Source organism: Carya illinoinensis, chromosome 3, assembly GCF_018687715.1.
Source record: "Carya illinoinensis cultivar Pawnee chromosome 3, C.illinoinensisPawnee_v1, whole genome shotgun sequence".
Lineage (NCBI taxonomy): Eukaryota > Viridiplantae > Streptophyta > Magnoliopsida > Fagales > Juglandaceae > Carya > Carya illinoinensis.
The window spans coordinates 43,267,516-43,288,419 of NC_056754.1; the positions used below are offsets into that span (position 1 = coordinate 43,267,516).

At 35.5% G+C, this 20,904-nt stretch overlaps 1 protein-coding gene across 1 annotated transcript; it reads right to left on the reverse strand.

Moving 5' to 3' along the window:
• Nucleotides 1-13,187: 13,187 nt before the first annotated feature.
• LOC122304300 (transcription factor MYB1-like) lies at nucleotides 13,188-14,605 on the reverse strand. Its single transcript, XM_043116481.1, has 3 exons — nucleotides 14,412-14,605; nucleotides 14,164-14,293; nucleotides 13,188-14,068 (listed from the first exon to the last, which is right to left on the reverse strand). Exons 1-3 carry the CDS (start codon nucleotides 14,542-14,544, stop codon nucleotides 13,405-13,407), a joined length of 927 nt encoding a protein of 308 aa, XP_042972415.1. The 5' UTR covers nucleotides 14,545-14,605; the 3' UTR covers nucleotides 13,188-13,404.
• Between the last annotated feature and the right edge of the window lie 6,299 nt (nucleotides 14,606-20,904).

Genomic DNA, 20,904 nt, shown 5'->3' on the forward strand with positions numbered 1-20,904 from the left:
CACATTCGTCGCTTTTTCACAGACTTTGCACTCGTCTTAGGGTGGTGACCCGGGTTGTCATCATCCGGACGTCTCGACTTCCCCGTGTTCGTGGGTGGGGATTTGGCGGCATCACAGTTTTTGATCTTTGTCATTCGGTTTTCATGATATGCCCACCAAGTGTTTGTTTTTTTGTCTTAACCAAATTGTCTCAATCTTTTGCTCATTGTTTAACATACATTCATGCTCATACATCATGTGCATTTAATCCATGAAAAATTGAAACACATGAGAGTTGCTCATCATGTCTTTCTTAGTGTCTTCATCTTGGCACACATAAGTTATATTTACTCTATTTTGTATCTTGTCAGATTAGTGACAAAAGGGAGAAGTATTGGAAGAGCAAATTGGAATATCTTGATATTGTGAAATTTAGGGGGAGTTTGAGTAAGTGAGAATTTAATGAATTTGCTGAAAATAAAAAAGGGAGAACTATATACTTTAGGGGAAGCATCAGAATATTGAGGGGGAGAACTAAGTATTGAACATGGTTATTGATGATGACTAGAAAACTTTCTTTTGTAGGTTTACATTACATCTAACCTTTGATTATTATTGAGACTAGTTTCAATGAATGTTCTATGTCATTTCTTATCATTACTGTATTAAGATATTTTTCACGATATCTTGATCTGCTGGTTGTTTTTGTCTTAGGTATACACTACATTTATCAAGTTGGTTTTGTGACCAATCCGCCAAAGGGAAGATTGTATATGTAAGACATTCATCAAGTTGGTTTTGTCACCAATCCGCCAAAGGGGGAGATTGTAAAGGCAAAAATGGTTAGGATTAGATGACTAAATGATAAGGTTTATCTTATCATTATTTGATTAAATTTGGATGAATGATAAGGTTTATCTTATCATTATTTGATTAAATTTGGATGAATGTTAAATAAGGATTGATTTGTATCTAAACAATGTTGAGTCTATCTAGAAGTTTTAGATGTTGTTTAGATAAGTCTTTGAGGTTAAAATCGAGTTTTGGAAGATTTTTATTTATCCAGAAGAAAGCTGAACAGAGTTTAGTCAATAACAGAAGATGTTATCGCGAAATGTTAGCAGTCCGTCGGAACACATTTTCACGACTGTTGCTAACCGTCAGCAGAGTCCTACTGACTAGAACTCTTTCCAGACTTTCTATTTAAAGGGATTTAGTTTTGTATCTTTTCAATGACTTTGAGCCACAAATTTCAGAGAGGATATTCTGAGCATTTATGAGAGAAAATTCACTTGAGAATTTTCATTGGGTTTTTCATATCTTTTTTAGCGTGATCATGCTTTGAGTGTGAAGGAACATCGATTGGATTCCAACCTCTAGAGTTCCAGAAGGGAAGTCAACATTTGAAGATCGCCAGAGGTTCTGCCTGCTACTGCGGTAGAAGACAAACGGGTCATTTGTCTAGGTAAGTAAGAGAGTCGAATTGCAAAGGTTTTGTAACAGATTATTGCTTGTAATTGTTCTTCAAATAATAAGATTGACTTTCCTGGATTTTGCTGCCCCGTAGGGTTTTACCTTTAAAGAGTTCTTTAAAGGGTTTCCCTTCGTAACCAATCGTTGTGTCTTGTAAATTTGATTATTTATTTTAAAGTATTTGATTCGTTTCATAATCATGATAATTGAGATCTAACTTATTTATTCAAGGAAATTGGTAGACAATTTCGTAGTTTTACAAGGGTACGTTGGGAATTTCAATGTGCTTATGCAAGTCAATAGGTTTTACAATCTAGTTGACTTTATGATTTTGGATATGCAGTCAAGTGCCAACAATTCTCAAGCTCTTGTCATTCTTGGGAGGCCATTTCTAGCTATGTCAAATGCCTTGATCAGCCATAGAAGTGGGCATCCTAAAGCTCACTTTCAGGAACATGGCACTCGAGTTGAATGTTTTCAATGCCTACAAAATACCAGACCACTTTGACGACACAAGTGACTTGAATGCTATAGAGGGTTTGACTTCAAATGATGAGTATATTTTTCAGATTTATGAGTTTTTGCTTAATGAGGAAATTAACCATGCTAATGAAAATTTTCTTGAGGTGTTAGATTGTGTTGCATATTTTTCTTCACCACTAGAGGTACAAGCCACAAGTGCGAGATGGTAGCCCCAGTTTGAGACTTTACCACCAACAAACATATTTAAATCTTCTGAGGAAGAAGTTCCCAAGCTGGAATGAAAACCACTTCCTAAGGATTTAAAATATGCATTCCTTGGCCCTGAAGAAGGCACCTTCCCTGTGGTAATCTCTTCAAAATTAAATCAGAAAGAGGAAGGTCTTTATTGAAGTCTTCAGGAAGCATCGAGACGCAATTGGATAGACCATAGCCAACATCAAAGGAATCAATGCTGCTGTTTGCACTCACAAAATCCACTTGGAGGACAATGCCTGACCAGTTAGAGATGCTCAACGTAGGTTCAACCACACCATGAAGGAGGTGGTCAAAAAGGAAGTACTCAAATTGCTTGCAGTGGGTATCATCTAACCCATCTCTGATAGTAAGTGGGTAAGCCCAACTCAAGTGGTATAAAAAAAATTGGTTTGACTGTTGTTCAAAATGATAAGAATGAGTTGATTCCAATTATAATGATTATTGCCTAGAGAATATGCATTGATTAAAGAAAACTTAATCAACCAGTAGAAAGTATCATTTTCTTTTACAATTCTTGGATCAAATTTTAGAAAGAATGGCTGGTAATGCATTTTATTGTTTTTTGGATGGATATTCTGGTTATTACCAAATTGTTGTATCGCCTGAGGATAGTAGAAAACCACTTTCACCTATCGTTTTGGCACCTTTGCTTTTACCAAAATGCCTTTTGGTTTGTGTAATGTCCCAGCTACTTTTCAAAGATGCATAATGAGTATTTTTTATGATATGATTGAGGATGTTTGTGAAATATTCATGGATGACTTCTTTGTTTTTGAAAAATCTTTTGAGAGTTGTTTGCATAATTTGGCATGTGTTTTTCAGAAATGTGAGGAAAAAAATCTTTTACTTAATTAGGAGAAATGCCAATATATGGTTACTCAGGGCATTGTCTTGGCACGTATTGTTTCTTCGGAATGTATAAAGGTTGACAAGGCAAAAATTGAATTAATATTTAAACTTCCTATGCCAGGCACGGTTAAAAATATTCGTTCTTTTCTTGGCCATGCTAGCTTTTATAGGTTGTTTATTCAAGGGTTCAGCTCTATTGCAAAACCTTTGTGCACTCTTTTACAAAATGATATTGAATTTGTTTGGACTGATGTAACCCCCATAATGGGACATTCCTTTTAAAATTATGACTAGTGCAAGTGATTATGCGTTGGGTGTTGTTTAGGGGCAGCGTGTGAATAATAGACAGTCTGTGATTTATTATGCCAATAGAAACTTGAATAATGGACAGAAAAATTACACCACTACTAAAAAAGAATTGCTTGCAATGGTTTTTGCACTTGATAAATTTTAGGCTCACATTCTTGGTTCTTTTGTTACCATTTTCACTGACCACTCTTGTTTGAAGTATTTGTTGGCTAAGAAAGATGCCAAACCATGTTTAATCTGCTGGATTTTACTACTTCAAAAGTTCAATATCAACATTAAGGACGAAAAAGGAGTTGAGAATGTGGTAGCTGACCACCTCTCTAGATTGCCATAGTCCTCCTCTTCAATAGGCAGCCTTCCTCTTGATGATAGTTTCCCAAATGAGCAGCTCTTTTTGATTTATAGAGCCCCCTAGTTTGCTTACATAGTCAAATATATGGTCACTAAACGAATGCCTTCTAACTGGTTCACCCAAGATAGGCGCCGATTTCTATATGAGGCAAGACATTTCTACTTTGATGATCTTTATCTTTTCAAATTTTGTCCGGGACCAATTGATTTTTGAGATGCATTCCTAATGATGATTTTCTTCAATATTGAGATTTTGTCATATGGGTGCACGTGGTGGTCATTTTTCAGTAAAGAAAACAGTGACAAAATTTTTACAAAGCGATCTTTATTGGCCTCCCATGTTTAAAGATGCTTACAATTTTTATAAAGCATGTGAGTCTTGTCAAAAATTCGGATCATTAGCAAAAGAAACATGATACCCCTTTCCCCTATTCTTACTTTAGAGATCGTTGATTGTTGGGAAATAGACTTTATGGGACCTTTTCCTATTTCCTTTGGAAACACATATATTTTATTCGTTGTTGACTATGTTTCTAAGTGGTTGAGGCCATCGCTTGCAAAACCAATGGCCCTCATCTTTACAATCTTTGTTTGCTCTATTCAACATGCCTAAAGTCATCATCAGTGATGGGGGTTCTCATATTTGCAACAAACCATTTTTTGCTCAATTGAAGTAATATGGTATCACACATCGGGTTTCCACCTCCTATCACCTCCAAACAAATAGACAAACTAAATTGACAAACAGAGAAATAAAAATCATTCTGGAAAAAACTGTAAATCCTAATAGGAAAGATTGGTCGGTTCAGCTTCTTGATGCTTTGTGGGCCTATATGACAAATTTTAAGACTAATCTAGGAATGTCTTCTTATCGATTAGTTTATGGTAAAATTTGTCATTTACTTGTCGACATTCAGCATCGAGCTTTGTGGGTCATAAAATATGTTAACTTATCACTTGATGAAGTTTCAAGGTTGAGAAAATTGTAGATTATTGAATTGGATGAAACTTCTCGGAATGCTTATGACAATGCTCAACTAGTGTAGGAGCACATGAAAATTTTGTATGACAAACACATCCATCCCAAGCATTTCACATTTGGTTAGGAAGTTCTTCTTTATAACTCTAGTTTGCATATTTTTCCTGGTAAATTGAAATCCCATTGGACTGGTCCATATGTCATAAAAAAAATTCATTCTCATGTGGTAATGGAAATTCTGATAGTTTAGTTACACAATTCAGATGAGATGAGAAGAGAATAAATGTTTTATTGAAAGTTAAATAGAATTTTGTTATAATATAATTTTTAATATTAGTTTTATTTTAGAATTTGAAAATGTTGAATTGTTTATTATATTTTGTATTGAGATTTGAAAAAGTTATAATGATGAGATGAGATGAGATAGTTTAAGTTTGAGTAAACAAACGAGGCCTGACACCTTGTGATCCCTAAATGCCATATTTTTTGTTGTCTCTTTTTATTTTGTTATTTTGTTTTATGTTCTTGTTTAATTTTTTGCATTGTTTTCTTTCCTTTACATTGTTTTTCTTTCTTTTCCTGTTGGCATTGAGGACACTGCATTACTCTGTTTGGGGGAGGCGGGAGTGAATTGGAATTTGCAATCATGTGTTGTCATGTGTTTAGGCTGAATGGTTAAAATGCTTATTCATAGTTTGATAGTGATTGTTATTGAACTTTGTTAATGCATGATAGACAATTTGTCCTTCATAAACACGTAGCTTTGACACTAATAAATCATGAATAGTGATAGAAGTTATTTGATATATAAGTTTGGATGCATGTTAATAATGACTCCAGAATTGATTTTGTGTGGATGAAGGGCAAAACAATTAGGAGATAACTGCTCTTTCACTCTATATCTCACATTTGTTCTTATTTACTTACCACTTGACCAGAATAGAGAGCAGTACACTGTAGGACTACTAAGCTGTGTCATTTAAAAAGAAAAAGCTACCATGAGCCTACATCAGTGGTGAGGGCGAACTTGGAAATGTGTTGGTTAGGCACAAGATCCTGGGTTCGATTTCCCATTGTACGAAGCCATCAAAAATTTAAAAAATAATAAAAAATTGAAATAGTAAGGGTAACTCAATAAAACAACCTAAGTAAAGGGTTAGAAACAGCCCAAACTTTGGGAGCCAGAAGTCAATAAATAAATGAATAGAATTGCTTTTAAACAGACTTGGCACGAAACTACTAGACCCTTAAGCTTTGAAGTAGTGAGGATCAGTAATGATCAATCTTCAAGTAGAAAATCTTTAAGACGTCCAATGGTACATACAATTTTTTTTTAAAGGTATGGTGAAGGGCTTGTCTCCAATAGTTTTGCCTCAATCCAATGTGGAAGAGATACTGGTTAGTCCATTGAAGTTGCTACATTGATTTGAATTTGTGACAAGTGACATCTTTGTGATTGAGAATTTAAGTGGCTAGTTAGAGTTAGGGGTGTAACCAGTCCAGTCTGGTTTTTCAGTTTTAATGTAGTTTATTATATATTATATAATAATATAATATAATATATTATAGTATATAATACTATAGTGATAATATATTGTAGTATATTATAATATATAATATATTGACGTACTATAGTATATTATAATATATAGTTATATAGTATTAATATAACTATTAATACAATAAACAAAATGATATAAGATTTTAAAATTTAATATTATATTAATTAGTAATTTATCATATAATACAAAACTACTTTATATATAATTATATATTATATATAAAAATTATATACAATAAAAAAAATTAAAATATATATATGAACCGGTCCGGTCCAGTCTGGTCTGATTTTAGAAAAAGAAAAATCAAAACCGAACTAATTTTGACCAGTTTTAAGAAAAATAAAACCGATACTGGACCGAATCAAACTCGAGACCGGACCGATCCCACCGGTTTGATTCGGTCTGATCTGGTTTACCGGTTCATCGGTTTTTTTTTTTTTATGCCCCTAGTTGGAGTGCTTATGAGTAAAAGATTGTCTTATTGCAATATTTTGTTCAATTCTATTTCACTATTTGCTAAGAGACTAGCAAAACGTTAGTCGGGGGTGTGATTGAGCTATAATATTGTAATAATTTTGCACTTAAATTTGAGTCAATCACACATTTCTTACTAGTGATTGAATGAGTTGGGCCTTGATAAATCAATTATAGCTCAATTGATAACAGCCTAGTTTTATGATCTAATCTCTAATTTATTATATGAAATTGATGAAGTTTAATTGTTGTGCATATATGCAGGTGGGCCATGCGGGCTCTTGCACCACATGGAAATTGAACCAAATCAAATGCCCAGACTTCACGTTACAGAAGTCACTCATGTTCCTTGCCTTGCATTTTCAACATCACTTCATGGAAACTCACCATTCATGCGGGCCCCTGTAGACTCACACATGAAAGCACCAAGCTAAAATGTCTAGACTTCAAGTTTACGGAAAGCACATACCGAGCGAGCAGCACACTACAACCCTTGCATTTTCATGCTACAGCCCCTAAAATTCACACGAGAATTAAAGTCAAGTGTAAAACAACAGACGCAGGAAGTAACACATTGGCCCTTTCTCAAATTTCTTCTTGCTTTTGAACATGGACCCCTGCACGCAAGTGTTGGTATGGAGCATTTCAATTTTTGACATAACAGCAATACGAAAAGCATGGAAATTTCTTTCAACTTTTAATCCTTGGATGCAACTCAACACTACCCTGCACCTTCTTTGCACTAGACGCATCATACCAATTCACGCGAGCCTCATTCCAAGACGTTGCTGCAGAAGAGCACATCCCTTCTTTCTTTTCTTTCTTGGACATATAGCTATTGCTAGTAGGAAAGTGAAGCTCGGTTAGCATCTGCTAGAGTTTAGTGAGCCTCAGTTACACAGAGGAATGCCTTTTTTGGTGTTTTTGGTGTATGTGATAGAAAGGCAACTCATTTTGTTACCTCAAGGAAGAGACAAAATGAAAAGGGGGGAGAGAAAAACATTTAGTTTTTGCTAGAGAGTTGTAGACTGTGTTCAGCCGACTCCCAAGACACATTTTCCATCAATTTCGGTTTTGACATTTTTCTTATTGAATCCAAGACTAGTGGTTGGATTCAAGCTCTTATTTTCATTGCATTTACATCTAAGCTATTTGTCATTTCAACTTGGTTCATTTCAGTAGTAGTATTTTTGGTAGTCACTTGTGTTAGAAATTATTCTCGGTAGTTTCCGTTTTTTGGTAGTCACTTGGGTTTGGACTTCTTGGTGGCTCTAAATCTTTCTTCTAGTAGCATTTTATTTCCATTTCAGTTTAGTAGTTTTGGTAGTCACTTGTGTTGGATTTATTCTCAGTGGCTTCTGTTTGTTCCTTTAGTAGCGTGTGGACTTATATCCATGCGTTATTGAGTTGTTTGACTTAATTTGAGTTGTTTGGAGTTGTACTTTGGATTTTACTCAGTGGTGTTGAATGATTCTAAGTAGTGTAAACTTTCTTTGGTTAGATTGAACTGTTGGGGACTAGAAATAGTTGGTTTCAGATTTGCATACCAGGTGTTTGATGAAATGTCCCTTAGAACGTGATCTTTGCAATCTGATGTTTATTTATTGGGAACATTTGATTAAATGACTTGATGAATGTGGTTTAGCTTCTTAAGCAAGGATAACCAAAATTTATTCAAGGCACATTCATGAATCAATTTAATGAACAAAAGTGGTTGAAGTAGCGTCAAGGCACATTGGAGTAAAAATTATTGGATGCAAGCTAAATATTTCTTATTCCCCACTCTTTTTGACACGTTATTTTCTTCATTTTCTGCATACCCTTTAGCATTCATTCACCATCTCTTACAAAGGAAACAAGGGCATTTTTAACAATATCCCAAAAGATTTGGTTCTTATTGTGAATGCCATTGTAGATAGCCTTAGTTAATAACTTTCTTTTATTTTTAATAGTGGATAAATTTACAATCTAGACTAATCATTCCTTGAGAAAATGACTTAGGGACTTCCCTATTACTACTTGATAACTCTTTTACTTAAGGGTACCTCTTAAAACACATTTTCGAGAGAGTCAGTATCCCCTATTCTTGAGATCATGATTCCCATGGCCAACACCTCTATTACCGTGGTGACTATTTCCCATGGTAGTTCTGTGTCTTCTATGCTTGATGTAGCCCACACTAGCCAGTCTACTTTCCAATTGTCCTTTCAAGGAATTCATTCAATGGTGAAGTCTAGAAACAATCACGCTCTTCCCATACCCATTGTAGATAGAGTCAAAGTCTTTCACTCTTCGCCATGTACTTCCCTTTAACTTGGTTCACCACCTTTAATCTTTCACTCTCAAACTCCACCTTTATTTTTACCTCTGCCATGTCCAAAGCCCTTGAGATGGTGAGGCCTCATATTTTGCTTCATTGTTGATAGTCTGGAACTCAAGCCTTATTGAGTGGCTAGTGGTAAGTCTCCTCACCTTTACTGGAAACTACATATACCCCCACACCATTGCCTTTTTGGTATAATGAGCTGTCAATGTAGACATGCCACTGAATTTCCTCTAGTGGGGTGGGTGCACCTTCAGGAGGTCCGGTCATCTTAAAGATGAAGTCTACCAGGGCTTGCCCTTTTATAGTCACGCAGGAGACATAGTTTACCAAGCCTCTAGACATTTTTAAGGCACTGAACAACCTTCTTTAATGGGGCTTCTATTAGGACCTTTATCTGATGAGCTTGAAAGTAAGGCCTTAGCCAACGGGCAACCACTACTAGTACAAACGCCAACAATTCCATTGGTGGATATCTCGACTTCTCTTGGGGCCTTACTAGTGTAGGGGCTTCTACAGCTTGTTCTCCTCTTGGACCAATGCCGTCGAGATGACGATGATTGTCGTGGACAGGTAAAGGTACAAGTATTCTCTCGGTACCTTTTATCTTAGAAAGGGCGGGTTAGTGAGATATTCATTGAGTCGGGTAAATGTTGCTTCACAGTCGTCATTCCATTCATGAAGTTTTTGCAAAACTTGGAGGAGTGGCAAGCATTTGTTGGTCAATTGGGAAACAAATCGATTGAGCACTGCAATTCTCCCCATGATTATCTATACTTTGTTGATGGTCTGAGGGGATTTCATGTTGATCATGACATGAATCTTCTCTGGATTAGCCTCAATGCCTCTTTTCAAGACCATGAATCCGAGGAATTTTCCCAATCCTAGCTTAAAAGTGCTCTTCGTAAGGTTGAGCTCCATTTTGTACTTCCGGAATACTACAAAAGCCCTTCGCACATCATTGATATACCCCTTGAGCTCCTTTCTTTTGACAAGCAGGTCTTCAACATATACTTCTAAGTTGCAACTGGTTTGCTCTTTGAACATCCCATTAACCACCCTCTGATAGGTGGCCCTTACACTCTTAGGCTAAAGGGCATCACTCGATAGCTGTACATGCCTCGGTCTGTGATGAAGTGGTCTTTTCTTAATTGTACCCGGAGTAGGTGTCAATAAAGCTTAATATTTCTCTGCCTGGCTATCGAGTTGACGAGTAGTTCGATGCAAGGCAAAGGAAAGCTATCCTTCGGGCATGCCTTGTTTAGGTTGGTGAAGTCGATGCACATCTTCCACTTGTCGCTCCACTTTTGTACTAGGACCACATTGGAAATCTATTCCAAATATGGGCTTTCCTAATCAACCCTACAGCGAGTAGCCCATCCACTTCATCTGCCATCGTGGCATTTTTGTTTGTCATGAAAGTTCGCCTCTTTCGTCGGACTTTTGTGGCATCCGATTTTATGCTCGGGCGATGTTTGGTCATGTTCCTGTCGATCACGGGTATGTCTGCATGGCTCCAAGCGAATACATCTTGATGTTCGATGAAGAACCGTATTAACTTGGACCTTATCTAGCAACTCATCCCCGTCCTGATTCTCACCCTCCTCTCCAAAAGCATGATGTCCAGGGATACTAGCTTAAGGGGCTCATCAGCTGCTCTGTTTCAGATTTTGCTCATCCCAAGTTTCCACCTCTCAGTCAATGAGTTCAAGAGGCGGAGGCTGGACTAGCGGGGTGGCCTGAGCTGTTTCTGCCACTTCTCTAATTCAGCATTCTTAAGCTCCTCCACTTCCAAAGTTGGCCTTGTCATTTGCTCCTCTACTTCTGAAATGGGCCTTGTGGTTTGCTCCTCTACCTTTGGAGTTTGCCTAGTCGTTTGCTCCTTTACATCTAGAGTTGGCCTTACCATTTGCTTCTTTACTTCTGGAGTTGGACTTGCCATTTATTCCCTTTACTTTTGGAGTTGGCCTTGCCGCTTGCAAGTACACCTCTTTGGTTGGTCAAGAGGGCATCCTAAATGTGGGCCATTCCGTTGCAGGCCATAGCTAGGGTATGAAAGGCTCACTGATGCTGCTAGATCAAAGTAACCACGATCCCACAAACGACACCAACTATTAAAGCGTGCTTTGTAATCACCAGTCCAGAACTGCACTGGGTGCATGTAAAAGAGAATAATGCGGTAGGCGGATGTGTCTGTAACACCTCCGATGCCAAATCTAGAAAATATTAAGTTTTTGAAAGAAGAGAAAAAGAGCAGAGAGTGAGTGCAGAGTGATTAACCTTCTATCATTACTAACTTTTATGTGATTTATATTCTCCTCATCGAGGTCTTGTCTGCTTAGACTGTTATATTGCCTCATTTAATAAGATCTTCAATAGGAATCCCAAGCTTACACTCCATGACGGCGCATTTGATGTGATATGACTTTTTGCACAGGGGCCTTCTCCTCATGATATGATCAAGCCGAACTCTGATTCAAGGCCCAAAGACCATGAGGACACAAGCCCAATCCAATGGGTGAGAAATATCCCTTCCAATACGGTTAATAATAAAATACAAATAACTAAATCTACATCTTCCTATCACTCTAAACTTTTGGAACTTGTAGTGATTTCACATAGTATCAAAGCAAAGATCTTGAGTCTGAATCTTGACTTTACACTTTACCTTATTTAATTAAATATTTTACATGTTAGACCCACTCATTGAAAATGAGTCTGGCCTATATATGAGAGGAATGTTAATAGTATAATACAAATAATTAAATCTATAATTTCCAATCAACTTAACCTTTTAGAAAAAGTAGTAATTTCTAATGTCCGAGTATTGTTCTATTTGACTGAATATTCTACTACTCAAAGCAAAGCTTCTGGGATTTGTATCAGTGAATAAGGCTGTTGTACTGAGATGGTAGAAACAGATCCAAGTCATGGCTGTTGGAAAAACCTGACATGATGAGTACGTACTGCTAGTGTCCAGAACTAGCTATGAGTAACAGTTCAAGGGTCGTTAACAACGTGATAGTTGTGAGAGATCCAATGGAGTAATGGAGTACTGTGATCTCCACCTTCCATTCTTTTGTTGATGTTGAAAATCTGATGGTTTGGCATCGAGTGTCAATTGCCTCCTTGTCTCAGGCAAACTTAATTCCAAATGATATATAGACCTCATGTTCTCTAGGCATCATCTGTAGTTTAAGCTCCCGTCCATGGAGGGATATTATAGAATTCAAATAAGTCATGAGAATTTATATCCATCGTGGAGTTTGAACAAAATACTTAAAGCTAAAACTTTTAGCAATAATTGATGATGCAGGGAGACATTTCAATTAAACTCATCGACTTTTTGTTCCTCCATTTTCAAATGACTATAATTATTAGTTTGAAAATATGTTTACAGATCAGCCACTTTGCGTAGACGTGTCAACTCAAAACTCCCCAATATTCCAAAGTCGAAACATATGAAGGGTAGAAGTAGGTGAAACTGAAACAAAGATTTGCGTGGTCACTGCCAAAAGTGGTGCCCACTAGCCGAGAATGAAACAGAATTTAACAAATTATTAATAATTTTACTTATCATTTCTATATACTATATATTATATTTATTTTAATTTTTTTCTATAACAAATATATAGTTTATAAACAATAAATAGAACAACTCAATTAATTTAATAAGAATAAAATAAGATAAAAAATAATAAACTAAAAAATAATAATAAATAATATTAAAATATGTAAAGTGTGTGTTGTCTGATGATGAGCAATATTCCTCTTCTTATTTAAAAACCTCGTCTAGGAAAATAATTTTTTTTCTCAATTTATATTTTACTATGAGTATTTTCTGCTGAAATTATTAGTGGGGTAACAAAATAATAACAAAAGTGAAAATTCATGATATTGTTTCGTTAATTAATGCTTGAATTGTTTTGGCCAAGCATAATTTGCTGAGACGAAAGCAAATAGTTCTTCGGATATTCGGAGGTCATGCCGTCTTGGTATTGTCTTCGAATATACCTTTCAGAGTAACTTCTGCGACAAAAAATTAGAAGAGTAGATTGGAATGAAGACAGAATAGAAAAATCTAAAGTAGGAAAAATGAGATGCTGGAAAGCTGACCAGCACGAGCGCATGACGTGTGAGGAGGACTAGCTATCAGAAAAAGTCATTTTCTTCTTAGCAAGATTCCGTTTCTGCTTTTATTTATACAACAATTAACCTGGCTAAAGTCACAGCCATGAAAATACAGGACAACACAATTTTACAGTGTCCCAGAAATATCACACATTATTTTGGGTCATGAAGGGGAGCAGAAGTCTGAGATGTCATTGTCATTGTCATGTCAACATGACCAGTTTGTTAATCGATTATTATTCAACCTGCCATTCTCCTCTGGAATCAAGCATTGAAGCTAAAGAATGCAGATCATCGGAAGCCACATTCGGTTGAACACAATTGTTGTTATTGGTCCAATCCTGCAGCATTTCATCGAGAAACATCATAGATTCCTTGAATGAGGAGGATGATTCCTTGTTACTATCGTTGCTATATTTGAGGTCACGTGAATCTGGAAAGTAACAGTTGAGAAGATCAGAGAAGCAAAGCTCCCCAATGTTGAAATCCGTCGGTAATTCCGATGTTTGATTATTTTCTGTGCTAGCAAACGACGAAGATCCCTTGAAATCGGCCTTGTTGCTGGGATATTGCTCAGTTTCGACTGATGCTTCTGCCTTTTTGGTTTCACAATGTTCAATGTTTCTAGGTTGGGGAGCCAGGATAACCTTGGAGCACTTAGTTGCCTTGGTCCGAATCACTTGGAAATTATTCATTTTGGGTTGTGATAGTGAGTTTGTGTTGTGGGGAAGGTTAATGATATTGGTGTTCTTTAGAGTCTTCTCAACGGACCTGCTTGAAAGCTTGAGGTGTGGGGCTGTGTTTTGGTGGTCCTGAACTTTTCTGCCCAGATTGGTGTTCCAATAGTTCTTGATTTCATTGTCTGTTCGCCCCGGGAGCCTCCCAGCTATTAGAGACCACCTGAGAAATGAACCAAAACTTGATTATCATCTTCCGCTATCATTAGTTCCCATTTTCTGGGTGAGAGAGAGAGAGAGAGAGAGAGAGAGAGAGACCTGTTCCCCAAGAGCTTGTGAAGCCTGATGATGAGTTCTTCTTCATCTGGTGATATGTTCCCTCTCTTAATGTCAGGTCTAAGATAATTCAACCAGCGAAGCCTGCAGCTCTTCCCACATCTTTTCAAACCTGCAGAAGAAACAGTTATATATCCCAATTAGATCATATACACAATTCATAGCTCTTAAAATAAAAAACAAAACAGAAAAGAAAAATCACTCTTTGATTCCTATAATATATATGTTACCTGCTCTTTTGGGCATGTTTCTCCATTTGCCTTCACCATGGATTCTAATGAATTCTCTGAGAATTCTGTCTTCTTGAGCTGTCCAAGCACCTCTGTTCAAGCCCTCCTTGGAACAACACGGGCTTCTCCCCATTTCTCTCTGTGCCTGTGTACAGTCTTTTCAATGCTTTTGCCTTTTGGTTGCCAGTGCTGGATGTACGAGAGAGATACTTATAATAGGCTTATAACAGCAATTTTGTCATACAGAAATAATTACCGTGTTTTCATTATTCATTAATTGGCCCATGTGTCTCGTTTCCTGTGGTCTTATCCACGTCACTGACATGATGAATGTAATCAAACCTCTAACCTCTATATAAGTGTATTTGAACAAATTTTCTTCAAACAAAACCTAACAAATAGCTCATTTTCGTGAATTGAAGATTAATTTAGAAACGTGTATTTGAAGAAAACTTTTAAGCTGGATTATGAAGTAACTTAACTACTAAATCAAACTATATTAGACATATTTTTACAATATTTGATTCGAATACAAAGCTTTTCTTGAACATCATATCCATTTATAACTAGCTACTAATAGCAAACCACAAGAGTCAAATCTTGCGCTGTAGTCCTTAGCAAGTATTTTATTCATATATTTTTTCCAAAATAAAATGGAAGACATGATGGGGTTTGCAGTACAATAAAAAAAAAAAAATATTAAAGAACTCATAAAATAATATACGTCCGTCAGGATAATGTTAGATATAATTTAAAAATACGTAAATTTTGCATACTTCTAGAATTGAATGCATCGTACAAATTATTTTTCAATATACTAAAGTCATAATGCCTGCCTGCACAAATGGTCTGATTATTCTGCAGCCACTATTTCAAACTTCACTCATAATTGGACCATCTTCGAACTAACTTTCGTACAAAGCTATTTGAAAATCTTGAAAGTTTGTTGAAGCACGCATGGCTGCCGTCTCCCTTGGTACATATAAATATAGATTTTTTCATTGATTGATAGAGACATGAACGATCAAAACGGATCGTGTCAGTTTTATTATCATTAATTGCTTTTTGCAATTAATATTTAAAGATACGTACAATTTATGATATTGGCGGTATTAATATAGTCTAAAAATAGGTAGGGGGTTGATAATATTCAATCAAGGTGTGTAATAATTCAGGGATTTATGAAACTAAAACATTATTACAATAAAAAGCGCAATTAATTATATATACAAAGCAACATCAATTGTCCATGGTATATGTATTATAAAAAAATAATTATTTGTGACGGATTATATATAATAATAATGATTATTTACAATAAAAATAGAATTACTTTAAAAAAATAATTATATTTATAAAAAATAACTGATCATAATTAAACAATATTCTTGTAGAGTATATGTAGCATTTAGCTTTCGACATATATATGATATATCTCTCACTACCCGCAGGCATGCGGTACTATTAATTATGGAATGATCAAAAAGTCAAATATAAATTAAAGTTTTTGTAATACATGAAAAAATAGACTAGCTTGCAGCTGATGTTAATTGAATTGGACCCTATTTATTTTGAAAATTCACCTCTTCAATCATCATTACCCTATTAATTATTAGCACATTTATAAACAATATTTTACATATTAATAAAAAAAAATGTGGGCTCTCAAATTTTAAGTTTACTAAAGATATTATTAAAAAAAAAAAAAACCCCGATTTTAGATATGCAAAAATAAAAAAATATAACTAAAATTATTTCATATGTATAGTTTATAAATTATAACTATTAACAATTGCTCTATATATACAATTACACACCATCATTTTTCAAATTACATACTACCATATTAGAATGTAGATAATTGATCGATAGTCTTACAATATATACATGGTACATGACTCACTATTAGCTAATTATGTTTTATCTACCTTAACATATGTAATATGTATGTACATATATTAGATTATTAGTCTATTAATATTATTCTTTAAAACTTTTCACAAACTAAAAGACTATTCAATCTAGCTATATAAGTTATACACTTTTAATATGAGTATATATGATCACTATATAAATAATACCTATTTTACAACTTATTTATACTAATTTCATAGTTAGAGGTACCAGTAGGAGGTGGATTTCATATCTTAGTTAGGATTGCGGTCGGAGTTGGAATCGGTCAGGAATCAGCTTCAACGCTGACTCCGAATCTGACAATGTTTACTCAGAGCTCAAACTTTTGCACAGCCCTAACTGGCACAAGAGTTTTATTAATGAGGATGGATGGAAATTGACAGATTTGGCTTATTTTAAAAAAGGGACCTAATCAAAATTATGAGGCTTTCTAAATTATGTAAGTCTTTTGCCTTGTGGGTATCAAACTCAATTCACTTAATTCAAATAAAAAAGCTGATCATTACTGTTAAAGCCGTGTTTTGTACATCTTTAGGCTAGACTCTAGCGACTCAGATCTTTGTTCTTAGGCCTGTACACACAGAAAAAACACAGAGAGTTAGAAGCCTTGATGGAGGCCAGGAGTCTCCAATGCCTAAATCAGTATCCTCTTCGTAGTTTGTGAGAGTTTATAGAGTGTTAGGAGAGAATTTTTCGTACCCGAGAATTATCTTTCATACTAGGTTTTTGGGGCTCAACTACAAATACCTCATGTCAGGGGGATATGTTCCCTCAATATTTACTTTTAGTCAAATTCCTTTGGCGTGCCTTCTGGGGTGGCACAATTAATGTAGCGTGGCTCCCTGTCCCTTCTACTTTGTGGGTGCATGCCGTCAAGCTTCTCCTCTTCTGCCTATCAGAAGATCAAGGGCACTCTGCGTTTCCCGTCCACCTGCCTATACAGTGCTATATGATGCTAGTCGTCGTAGGGGAATGTTGACGTGATGTGTACCCTCCTTCCTTGCCTCTTAAAGGTCTTTCAACATAATTATGGCCATGGGCTGACCTCTGATAGGCCAAGAGGCCATCCAGTATGGTTGGGCTCCTTATGTTTGGGCTTGTCTTCTGGGCCTTCAGTCTGGGGAAAAAAAAAAAACCTCTTACAGTTATCCTACCAATTCCTATTTGACTAATTCAATGGAAATTTCTTCTTGCCTTTGTCTTCATGTCTTCATGCAGCCATTACCGTTTGATATCCTTTCTTCTTGGAAGAGATGACCCTTTTGCTTCCCGGCACTTCCACTTGTCGAGCCCTAGGGCAATCTTATTTGGTCTTTTCATCATTTGATACGACGTAAGACAATTCCCTTCCCGACTTTATTGGCACATTTTCTTACGGTCGGATTTCAGCACTTGATTGTGTCTATTTTGTCCCTTCTACATTGATGGTGTCAGGCGACTCTCCCCACATTGCATCGTGCTGCATACTTTGTGAGATTCTCACCGTTCCATATACCATGCCTAGTTCGTGGGGGTTAAAGGCCAACTGTCACTTTCACATACTCTTCGTCCGATCCTTCTCATTCTCCTTTTACAATAGTTGCATTCTCACTATGTCGTAGTCTCCTCGTTCTTCCATGCTCGACTTCTCCTTCTTTATGTCACCTTTTTTGTTCTCACCCTTAATGGCTTTCAAGAAGATCATTCAACCCAAGATTCCTAGGGTGTTGGACAGACCTGAAGTCCACACCACGAAGCAAACCTATGCATGTTACCACTGGCGCTCAGAGGCTACCCCTTAGTTCTTGTCATCATTGATTTCCACCTACCACGTTCCAGCGAAGGTGGTTTTCGAGGTCCCTAGGCCACAAGAAGGGGCAATCGATGACGAGGGTTTTGCCTTGCATGTTGTCCTCTTCCCCAGCATGTGGCGTGTTGAGGTTGCCCTTTTCTTGCCTTGTTCATGATGTGTTGGACTGTCTCGGGTTGGCTCCCTCCTAGCTTCACCCAAATGCTTGAAAGATTCTGATGTGCTACTGCATTCTGTGGAGACGTGCCTTGCTGAAGTCTGACCTAGAGCACACTGACATGATTGGCAGTGAATTCCTTTTGACTTACAACCTTATAAGGCGTGATGGGAAGATTTGCAGCTTCAGGGCAATGCATGCCCTTATTGTACTGGAATTACGCTACAGAAAGGTCAAAGATTGGCCTTATTTTTAGCTTCAGGGCAATGCTAGTATAGATTTATTATTAGCCGTCTTGTAAAGTCGTAAGACGGATAATAATAAGTTTATACAAGATTCCAATCTTATAGAGAATGAATGAAGAATTATCATGAAAAATGTCCAGCTTTCATTGTTATTTCACTTGTCGAGATCCAAGAGAATGTCTAGTGAATTAATAATAAAAGCTAGACAATTCTTCAAGATCATCCTCCGGTATAGCCTGTTCAAGATTGCAAATTGCTATAGACTTTTTATTAGCTGTCTTGTAACCTTGTAAGATAGATAATAATAAGGTTATACAAGCTTCCATTCTTGTAGAGATTGAATATAAAATAATTTTAAAAATGTGTGGCTTTTATTGGTAATTCGCTTGTCAAGGTCAAAGAGACTATGCAGTGAAGTAACAATAATTTTTCATATATTCTTTGCAAGATCAGAAGCCTATATAGATTTATTATCAATCGTCTTGTAAGCTTGTATGATGAATAATAATAAATTTATACAACCGTCTTGTTTTGTAGAAAATAAACGGAGAATTATCTTAAAGAAATTGAGGCTTTTCATTGTTACTGCACTGTACAGTCTCTCCGACCTTTGGACGTGATGGAGAATTTTGGGATATAATTATTTAGTTTGATTCTTTAAGTGAATCGAGACCGAAGAGCAACATCATTTAAGAGTTATAAATGAAATCGTATAAAACTAAACTGTCATGTGACATCATTATACTTGTAAAGCGATGAATTTGACTGTCTTGTCAGACCAATCCCTAGACATCGCTGGTATTGACTTAAGACAATTTGTGGTTGCTGAAAACAATAAAACTCCATGACTCGGAACAAGATTAGGTACAAGTTCAAATATCCTAACCAAGAGGTGTAGAATCAGAAATATCACTTGCCTATTTTTCTTTTGCAAATTTCTTTCATGTTTATTTGATTGTGGCCCCCAACCATGCTTCTTTTATCTTTTACTTGAGTAATTAAAACTAATTATATATTGATGTTATTAACTAATTAGAATTACTAATCAAATTATAATGATCAAAATAGTATTATATAGTTTTTATTTATTTTTATCATGGATTTTATTCTAATTATACTCTTTATAATTATTTGTTACTTCTTTGACCAAGTATAACTAGTATTTATTTGATTAACTAATTATAACTAGCTAGTATTCTAAATTATGATAAAATTAGGGGGATAGTGTTTCTTTTATTTTATCATGAAGTAACACTTTTACCATAACTAGCTAATTATAATTTGAGTAATACTACTCGTCATCCTTTTTACTATCATTCTCTTATTATCTCTTGATGTGGTATTAAATGATTAGAGACTATTTATTATGCTTCACTTATAGGCCTATCATTTAATATCACATTAAGTGATGTTAAAAGGATGATGATAAATAGATTGTTTCTTATAATTTTTAAAACATTAATATTTTCTTAACTAATTTTTTTATTTTATTAATTAAAAATAGTATTCTAATTATTAGTATTAATTAAAAATAGTACTAATTTTTAGATTTTTTTATCATGGCATCCACGTTTATATTTTTTTTAATTTTATCATAATTGTGATAGATATAACTAGTATTTTAATTACTTAACTAATTGTAGTTAATGTTCTCCTTTTAACTTTAATGTAATGTGGAAACATAAATACTACAATTTTTATTCCTTACACACTCAATTATGAGAATTATTCCAAAAAATAATATAATAAATCTCTAGTGACATGCATACAATATCATTATATACTATAAATCCTAACACGCATGCTAATTCCAACAATTATTTAGCTCCCAACATGCAATATTAAATAAAAAGTAATAAATCCACAATTTATGTCGGGGTAATTTCACTACCTCTCCCGATACAGAATGCCCAAGTTTGTGGAAATTGCTCAAGAGCTACCTGCGCAGCTCAGTGAAATTGAATCAACTCTCATTAAGAGAGAGAGCAATTTGGTTTAGTGAGCAAGTTTGCCCGCGTTGACATGCAAAATTTCCGTTCGGACTGTATGTTAAACGTTCAAACGCATCACCCAACAAGATATATATTACATTCGAGCAGGTAGCTAAAATTCGTAAATTTGTTCGAACATATATATATTTTACATAGTCCGAACATCTGTTGAATTGTTTGAACGCCAAATTTTTCCTTTATTCCGCATTTTTATGTGTGCTTTACCTCAAGGCACAAGTGTTCAAACAAAGGTAACTAACGTTCTGACATAATTGCATTATATGGTTTTCCATTCAAATTAACAAAATAGCATTGATATTTTTTATGTTGGAAAAAGATAAAAGGTATATTCCTTTGAAAACTCTTTTCAATGGGCAAAAGTACTGTTCAAATATAT

Bases quoted from the DNA above. Each gene is read 5' to 3' on its own strand.
- LOC122304300 (XM_043116481.1), bottom strand. From the start codon at position 14,544: ATGGGGAGAAGCCCGTGTTGTTCCAAGGAGGGCTTGAACAGAGGTGCT. The intron at 14,294-14,411 runs GTAACATATATA...TTTCTTCTGCAG, and splicing joins AAACATGCCCAAAAGAGCAG to GTTTGAAAAGATGTGGGAAG. The intron at 14,069-14,163 runs GTCTCTCTCTCT...TTCATTTCTCAG, and splicing joins CACAAGCTCTTGGGGAACAG to GTGGTCTCTAATAGCTGGGA.